We start from the raw sequence: 8,726 nt of genomic DNA on the forward strand, positions 1-8,726 counted from the left end.
GTTGCAGTGGGAGAGGGACTCCCTGAGATTCTTGTAGAGAGAGGAGGAAAACTTCTTCAAGGCAGACATCCTTGCAAGAGGATTCGCAGTAGGGTTAAAATCAATGAGGTAAAAACAATGACTGCAGATGCTTTTGCCCAAACGTCGATTTCGAAGCTCCTTGGATGCTGCCTGAATTGCTGTGCTCTTCCAGCACCACTAATCCAGAATCTGGATTCCAGCATCTGCAGTCATTGTTTTTACCTAATATGTTGACGGTGTTGGCTCCCTGTGTTCTCTGTCTATGACCTGATGTTTCGATTGATTCTAATCTAAAAAGTGAGATAACGGAGTTTTACATAAATTCATGCAGTTTTTGAGCTCAGAGTTCTACATGAATGAATGCAGTTTTTGAGCATACATTCGTGTAGAATTCTGAGCTCAAAAACTGCAAGAATTTATGTAAAACTCCGTTATCTCACTTTTTAGATTAGAATCAATCGAAACATCAGGTCATAGACAGAGAGCACAGGGGGCTAACACCTTCAACATATTGTCTAGCTATCACTATTGTTAACAGCTAACCCGAGAATGCAACTTTAAAGAAGGTTTTGTGATTTACACATGAAAGAAGTGAAACTATCACTGTATTCTGACAGATGAAAGGCTTAACAGACAATCAATTTTTCAATGTATAATTTCAGTTACATCACACTGTAAATTTTTGCTATAAATTCTGTGTTACGATCGAGCCCTCCACAATCACCTGATGAAGGAGCGTCGCTCCTAAAGCTAGTGTGCTTCCAATTAAACCTGTTGGAGTATAACCTGGTGTTGTGTGATTTTTAACTTTGTACACCCCAGTCCAACAGCGGCATCTCCAAATCATGGGCAATAAGTAGTTGTTCTAAATAGGGACTAGAATTGGTGCAGGCTTAGAGGGCTGAAGGCTGTTCCTGTGATGTACTGCATTATATTGTACTTTTTAAAATAAACTAGCTCACAGAGTTCATCAATCCCTAATAAATGACTGATTGTTACACATTATCATTTACATGACAGTTGTATATTTTTCATTACACTGTAATTGCAAAACAATTGCCATTAGTTAGGCTTTTTGAGAAATATGATCGATCAGTTAAATCAGAGAAAGTAATACAGTATGATGAATAAAATTAGCAACTTATTCAGTTCACTGTTTTGCACTGTACTAAAGAACCAATACTTCAGAAAACAAAGTTAAAAATCACACAACACCAGGTTTAATTGGAAGCACACTAGCTTTCCAATTAAACCTGTTGGACTATAACCTGGTGTTGTGTGATTTTTAACTTTGTACACCCCAGTCCAACACCGGCATCTCCGATTCAGAAAACAAGTAGGGGTTCTCACCCGTCTTGAAATTTTTAATGCAATGGTCTGAAAATCTAGATTTTTTCCATGTCGAATTACAGAGCTGTATGAGAAGGGGTCAGTGATGAAAGTGATGAAGTTCCCAGCTATTTTACATGTAAAAGCATCTCCATATTTCTTCTGGCGAATTTGCAGAAACTTCAGAGGATTAGCACCAAATTCTAGAGCACAACCAATGTATGGAATCCAACCGTTTTCTATGGGAGGCTCTCCCTCTCTTCTGTGGAAAGAAAAATATTGAAATAAATCAATGGAAATGAATATTCCCTGCACATCATTTAAATATAGTAGATGAGTAGGAATCACATCCCTCCAACAAAATTCAACCCAATAGTGTATTGAGGAAAGGTACTAGAGAAAAATGCAATCCATCCAGTTTCACGCTGATTCTAATCCTTACGTAGACCTGTTTCTTATTGCCCATGCAGTTTCTATGTCTCTGTTTGCTTCCCGTTCATGTGTCTATTAAGTTACATCTTAAAAGTTGCTAACTTACCTGCTTCCACCACCTCCACTGGCAGTGCGTTCTAGACACCACTAACCTCTGTGTGAAAAATTTCCCTGATCTTCTCCCCTAAACTTTCTCCCTCTCACTTTGAACCTGTGCTCTTTTGTAGTTAACCTTTCCACTCCAGAAAATACCCTCTGACTATCCAGTCTATCTATGCTTCTAATTATTTTGTAGGCCTCTGTCAAGTCACCCTTCAGCCTCCGTCTTTCAAGTGAACACAATTCAAGTTTATCCAATCTCTCCTCATAACTAAAACCCTCCAGACCAGGCAACATCCTGGTGAACCTTTTCTCCACCATCTCTAAAGCATCCACATCCTTCAGAAATGCATACAATATTCCAAATTGGCCTAACTAATGTTTTATACAGCTATAACATAACTTGCCAACTTTTATATTCACTGCCCTAGCTGATTGAGGCAAGTGTGCTTTCTTGACCACCCTGTGATGTAACTTTCAGGGATCTGTGAACCTGTACACCCAGATCCCTCTATACGTCCACGCTGCTAAGGGTTCTGCCATTTATTGTATAACTCGCACCTGAACTTGATCTTCCAAAATGCATCATTTTGCATCTGTCCAGATTAAACTCTATTTGCCATTTCTCTGCCCAAATCTGCAATCAATCTCCTGCAATACCTTCTGACAATACTCCTCAGTATCTGCAATTCCACCAATTTTGGTGTCACCTGCAGACTTACTAATCAGACCCACCTACATTTTCCTCCACCTTATTTATATATATTACAAACAACGAAGATCCCAGCACTGAACCTTGTGGGACACCACAAGTTACTAATCTCAATTTTGAAAAGTATCCTTCCACCACTACTCTCTGTCTTCTATGACCAAGTCAGTTTTGTATCCATTTGGCCAGTACACCTCAAATCCCTTGAAACTCTACCTTTTGTACCAGCCTGCAATAAAATACCTTATCAAATGCCTTACCCCACGTAGACAAGATCAAATGCCCTTCCCTCATTAATCATTCTTGTCACCTACCCAAAAACCTCAATCAAGTTGGTTAAACATGACCTCGCCCAAAAACACCCATGTTGCCTATCACTAACAAGCCCATTCATTTCCAAATGTGAATAAATCCTGTCTCTCAGTATCTTCTCCAACAACATCTCCACCACTGACGTCAGGCTCACTAACCTGTAATTACATGGATTATTTCTGTTTCCCTCCTTAAACATTTAAACATCTTTGAATTTTTTATAGATTGATAAAGTATGAGAGTTTTGAGTTTTTGTTACATTGAGCTTCATGGGAAGTGAATGTCAAAGTCTAGGGCCACATTTAGTACCTGCTCCTACTTTCCCAAAGAACAGTTCAGAGTCACCCACATTGTTCTGAGTCTGGAGTCATGTGTAGGCCATATACAGATAGGGACAGCATTAGCGAACCAGGTGGGTTTTTACAATTGACAGTGGTGACATGGTCACCTTTAGGTGGGCTTATTATTCCAGATTTTCTTTTGAATTTAAATTTTACCATTTACCACTTCCCATAGTGGGATTCAAACCCCAGGTCCCCTGGATAGTTGGCCTAAGAGTCTGGACTGCTAGTGCAGTGATATTATCAGTACACCTCTACTTGCCCTTTTATACCTTCCCTAGTGATTTTATTGGTTTCTAGTTATTTGTGAACTGTATCTTCCTTTTGATACTTCAGTTCCCTTGAATTTGTAAGCATTATTGCAATATATTTCAGTTCTCTATTACTTCCAGATTAAATGACCTACACTCCCATCTAGAGACCCTCCAACCACATGGCCTCAACATTGATTTCACCAGCTTCCTCATCTCTCCACCCCTACCTCATCACAGATCCAACTCGGCACTGCCCTCTTGAATTGTCCTACCTGTCCATCTTCCTTCCCACCTATCCGCTTCAGCCTCTGCTCTGACTGATCACCATCACTCCCCACCTGCACCCAACTATCATCTTCCAAGCTACCTTCCCCCCAGCCCCATCCCCCCTCCTATTTATCTCTCATCGCCCATTCCCCCACCCACCCACCCACATTCCTGATGAAGGCTTATGCCAAAAGCGTCAAGTCTCTACTCCTCAGATGCTACCTGGCCCACTGTGCTTTTCCAGCACCACAATTTTCGACTCTGATTTCCAGCATTTGCAGTCCTCACTTTCTCCTTGTGGGATTAATGCAGAGACATAAGGGATTCTGGTTCAAATCCTGCCACAGCAAATTTGATCTAAGAGCCTAATGGTGAACAATCCATCTGGGTCACTGATGTCCATTAGGGAAGGAAACTGCCATCCTTACCTGGTCTGGCCTACGTGAGACTCCAGACCCACAGCAATGCGATTTACTCTTAACTGCCCCTGGGTAATTAGGGATAGGGATAGGGCTGGCCTAACCAATGATGCCCTCATCCTATGAATGAATAAAATAAAATTAATTTTGAATTGGCTTTGGGAGAATTGACATGGAAAGACAGAAAGTGGCACTATTTCGGAATGTGTAGGTGAGTGTCCACCTTAGTGCTCAAACACTAATCCTGAAAGGTGACCTTGCAAATTGAAAAGGTGGTTACAAAAATAAACATATTGGTTAAATGTGTGCTTCTATCCATAGGTCAAGATAACAGGAAAACAATTATGCTACAATTCTGCAAGTCACTGGCGGGCCTTCAGCTGGAGTGTTGCTGTCAATTCTCAGCAACATGTTTCAGGAGAGATGTAAATAGTTTAAAAAGGAAGAGAGAAGATTTTTTTTTAAACTGAGGACGACTTAATTTAGAACAATGGAGCAGCACAGTGACTCAGTGGTTAACGCTGCTGCCTCACAGCACTGGGACCCGGGTTCAATTCCAGCCTCAGGTGACTCTCTGTGTGGAGTTTGCATGTTCTCCCTGTGTCTGCGTGGGTTTCTGGGTGCTCCAGTTTCCTCCCACAGTCCAAAAGTGTGCAGATTAGGTGAATTGGAGATGCTAAATTACTCATAATGTTCAGGGGTGTGTAGGTTAGTGCATTAGTCAGAGGTTAAAAGTTGAGTAATGGGTCTGGGCGGGTTACTCTTCCGAGGGTCAGTGTGGACTTGTTGGGCCAAATGGCCTGTTTCCACACTGTAGGGACTCCATGATGTTCTGTGAAAGAAAGCTAAAAAGTGACCAAATGTAGATTTTTTTCAAGATGTTGAAGCACTTTATGAGTAGGTGGAAAAAGATTAGCCCCTCTGGTAAGTGAGTCAGGAATAGATTTCATATCATTGGGAATGATGGGTTGGGGTAGGAGTAAGAGGGTATTTTATTCCACTTTTGGAACAATGTGCCTGAAAAGATGGCAGAAGCTTATTCCGTAAATAATTTTTGAATTTGGGCAGGTTATGAGGAACATACGGAGTTATGGATTAAAACAGAATTGATGCGGGACTGAGCATTCTTGTTCTTTCCAAGGACCAATATATGACAAGATGAATGGCCACTTTCTGTGCTGTAAGTTCCCATGAGTCTGTGAATATATTGCAACACATGGGTAATTCTTAAAGACACTTTCAGACAAACTGTCCCCTTTTAATGAAAGTAAATGCTCTTGGGTTGGCAGCTTTCTTGGAAGCCCTTCAACTGTTTATCTTGAAGCTGATAGATTTATCTTTGGATATCAACAGCCATCCTTTGCTCGTTCTCTCTTTATCTATTCTGTTACATTGTCCAGATTTCTCTGGATCTCATAGTTAGTGCATTTTATCCCAGTGGGCTGTCAGCTGGGTTCAGTTGTTGGCAGTCTTGTGTCTGACTATGACAATTATGTCCCCAAGTCCCAATGAAATCTCGATCAGTAATGAGAAAGTGCTTCCTTTTAGCTCAGATATTAAACTGAAACCCTGTACACTTTCAAAAATAATGGAGCTTACAGCAATGTTTCAGATAAGAATGGCTGAGTTCCCTCTGATATCCTGGTCAATATTAAGCCCTTAACTGACATTAGAAAACAGATCATCTGATCATTATCATATCACTGACTACCACTAATCTTTGCAGCAAATGACATCTTTTATTTCAATTGGATACTTTCCTTCACTTCTTTAGGTAGTCATGGATGATGCATTCTCTGTCAATATTGTTCAGAATTCTGAAACATCTCCTTAAATCTTTATCACTATTTCTCTACCATCATATTTTTTAATCTATTCAGCCAGCCAACCCTGTGTTCATGTCCCAGTGACTGCCTTTGCTTAAGTTTAAAACTGTAGTTTCAGGTACACTCTGAGACTGAATGTGAAATTCTACATTTCGTAATCGCTTATACCAAGAGGATCCTTTCCAGGATTAACCAATCCTGTTTCAGTACACATTATCAGATTGAAAATACCCTCTCTCTGACTGGTTCTAAAATGTAGTATTCTGAGAAACTGTCCTGAATATTCTCTATAAACGCATCTTTCAGGTTCACTTTTGCTACTTTGATTCATCTAATCTATACTGATTGTGCAGGTGTGGAGATTAATGGCCCTACATCTGCTCCTGTTTCACATGAAGATTAAAATCTCCCACATTTACTGCAGTACCTTTCCTGTGAGCATCTGTTATTTCTTGATTTACACTCAGTTCTGTAAGGTGATCAGGTTAGGAAGCCCACAGACCATTCTCAGCAAGGCCTTCTTTCCCTTGTGATTTCTTATTTTCATCCAAACTGAATCTGCATTTTGATCTGTGTATCACAATCATTTCTCACTGAATTACTGAGCTCTCAGACTTAACAAACAGAAATGCTCACCTCTCCTAACTTTATTTCAAAATGATAAATCCCATTATAAAAGCTCAAGGAAAAAGTAAAACTTTACTGTTATATGGAGAAGTTTCTTTCTTTCCTTGTGAAAGAACTCCATCCAGCAGTAAGTGTGCTCACAGCTTGTGCAGAAAGGTTTTCCCAACATTAACTGGATAAGGTTATACACAAATGGCTGGGCTTCCTGCCATTGCAATTGGCCCAGGAGCTGCCTCCTGCTAATGAACGTCTGGCCCCTAAAAGCCCACATTGCCAGATTCTGCCCTATGTCTTCACCGTCCTCTAGACTGGCATAGGTAGGGCATTCTGGACAAGAGAATTATCCAGTAACAGTGTCAAAAAAAAACAGAATACATTCTATCTTTTAAAAGTAATGTGGATAAAGATGTGCAGAAGAAAATACTGAGCAAAGGGTATGGGAATGGGAGTAGATGAATAGTATTTTCAGAAAGGATCGCCCTGTCTGTTTAGTTCTGATTGAAAGGTGAAATTCTACTATTCCAGGATTTACAAAGCGAGTTCTGTTTCTGACGGTACAACAAGATTGTGAAGATCGCAGAGACAGTAAGGGAAATGTGCACTTGCCTTCTCCTGATTTTTAGCAGCAAGAACAAGCCGAGAGAGAGAGCTGCCAATGTGCCCACGATCCACACATTCAGCGCTGCCATTGGAGGCAATTTGTCCGCAACAGCAGGAGGGCTCAGCAGCAACTGAGAGTCGGTACAGATTTCCTTCGATCTCCCCGGATCCACTGCCAAAGTTTGTAGATTCACTTCATGGACTGCTCCAGTCGGTCAGGCAGAGAGAGAGAGAGAGCAGCTGTGAAAAGGATAAAGTCCTTTCAGTGGGGACAAAGGAGGTCGTGGCTTGGACTCAGCCAATGCTGTGAACTTTAGCCGCTCACAGCGCCACAGACACAGCTCTCGAAGCTGAATCCCTTTTCAATCTGAACGGGGGGTGGGCTGGGAAGGAGGAGAAACATAAAAGAACTGTGGATGCTGAAAATCCGCAATAAAATCACAAAGTGCCGGAGAAACCCAGCAGGTCTGCCAGTCTCTCAGTGGAGAGAAAGCAGAATTAATGTTTCGGGTCCAGTGAGGCATCAGTTCTGAGGAAGGGTCATTGAACTGGGAAAGTTAACTCTGATTTCTCTCTCCACAAGTTCCACCAGACCTGCCGCCTTTCTGCAGATTCAGAGGGTATTTGGTTTGTAACTATGGTATGCTCCATCCAGCAGATGGACCCAAATAAAATGATATTAAGAACTTGCACTTCAAATACTTTTACATTTTCTTAATTTTCTATAAATATAGATTAATATAGAAAAGCAATGTTGATTTACATGAGGTTTGGTTAGGCCGGAAATCAATTCAGAATGAAGGAATCAATGTTACAGAGCAGGAGGAGGCCATGGATCCACCTGTCTGTACCTGCTCCTAAAAGAGCAACCCAGATAGTCCCATTCTCCAGCCCTATCTCCCAAACACACTAACGTCATCCCTTTAAATACATATCCAGCTCTGTTTTGAAACCACCGACAGAAACTGCCTCCACCGCTCTCCCAGGCAGCGCTTTCCAAATCCTAACTACTCTCTGAGGAAACAATTTTCTCCTCATTTGGCTCCGAGCTTTCTTGCTGACAATGTTGAAATTGTGACCCCTAGGGACAGACTTACCAACCGATAGAAATAGAATATCCCTCTTTACCCTGTCAGAATTGTTCATAATTTTGATCACCTCAATAAGGTCACCTCTTAATCTTCTCTGCTTCAAGGAGAGTAAACCCAATCTCTCTAATCATGCCTTGTATCGAAAATCCCTCATTCCTGAGATCATTCTAGTAAATCTCCTTTGCACCTTTTCTAGAGTTTTCACATCCTTCCACATCCTGAAGTGCCCAGAACACAATGCTCCAGATGTGGTCTGACCAATGATTTGTAGAGGGGGAGTATCACTTGCTTGCTTTTATATTGTATACCTCTATTTATAAACCCAACTGTTTCAACTTGCGTGGCCACCTTCAGGAAACCATATGAACCCTGAGGACCCTCTGCTCCTGTATTCCTCTC

General features: G+C 41.2%; 1 protein-coding gene across 1 annotated transcript in view; it reads right to left on the reverse strand.

The window, feature by feature from the left end:
• The window catches only part of LOC122549464 (cytochrome P450 7A1-like), a 59,098-nt gene extending 51,360 nt beyond the window's left edge, over nt 1-7,738 (reverse strand). The window contains exons 1-2 of the mRNA XM_043689324.1: nt 7,243-7,738; nt 1,372-1,612 (exon numbers count right to left, since the gene is read on the reverse strand). Coding sequence (XP_043545259.1) covers nt 1,372-1,612; nt 7,243-7,325 — 324 coding nt within the window. The 5' untranslated portion in view covers nt 7,326-7,738. The remainder of the gene's footprint in view (nt 1-1,371; nt 1,613-7,242) is intronic.
• Between the last annotated feature and the right edge of the window lie 988 nt (nt 7,739-8,726).

The sequence above is a fragment of the Chiloscyllium plagiosum genome, chromosome 4, assembly GCF_004010195.1.
Source record: "Chiloscyllium plagiosum isolate BGI_BamShark_2017 chromosome 4, ASM401019v2, whole genome shotgun sequence".
In the NCBI taxonomy this organism is placed as follows: Eukaryota; Metazoa; Chordata; class Chondrichthyes; order Orectolobiformes; family Hemiscylliidae; genus Chiloscyllium; species Chiloscyllium plagiosum.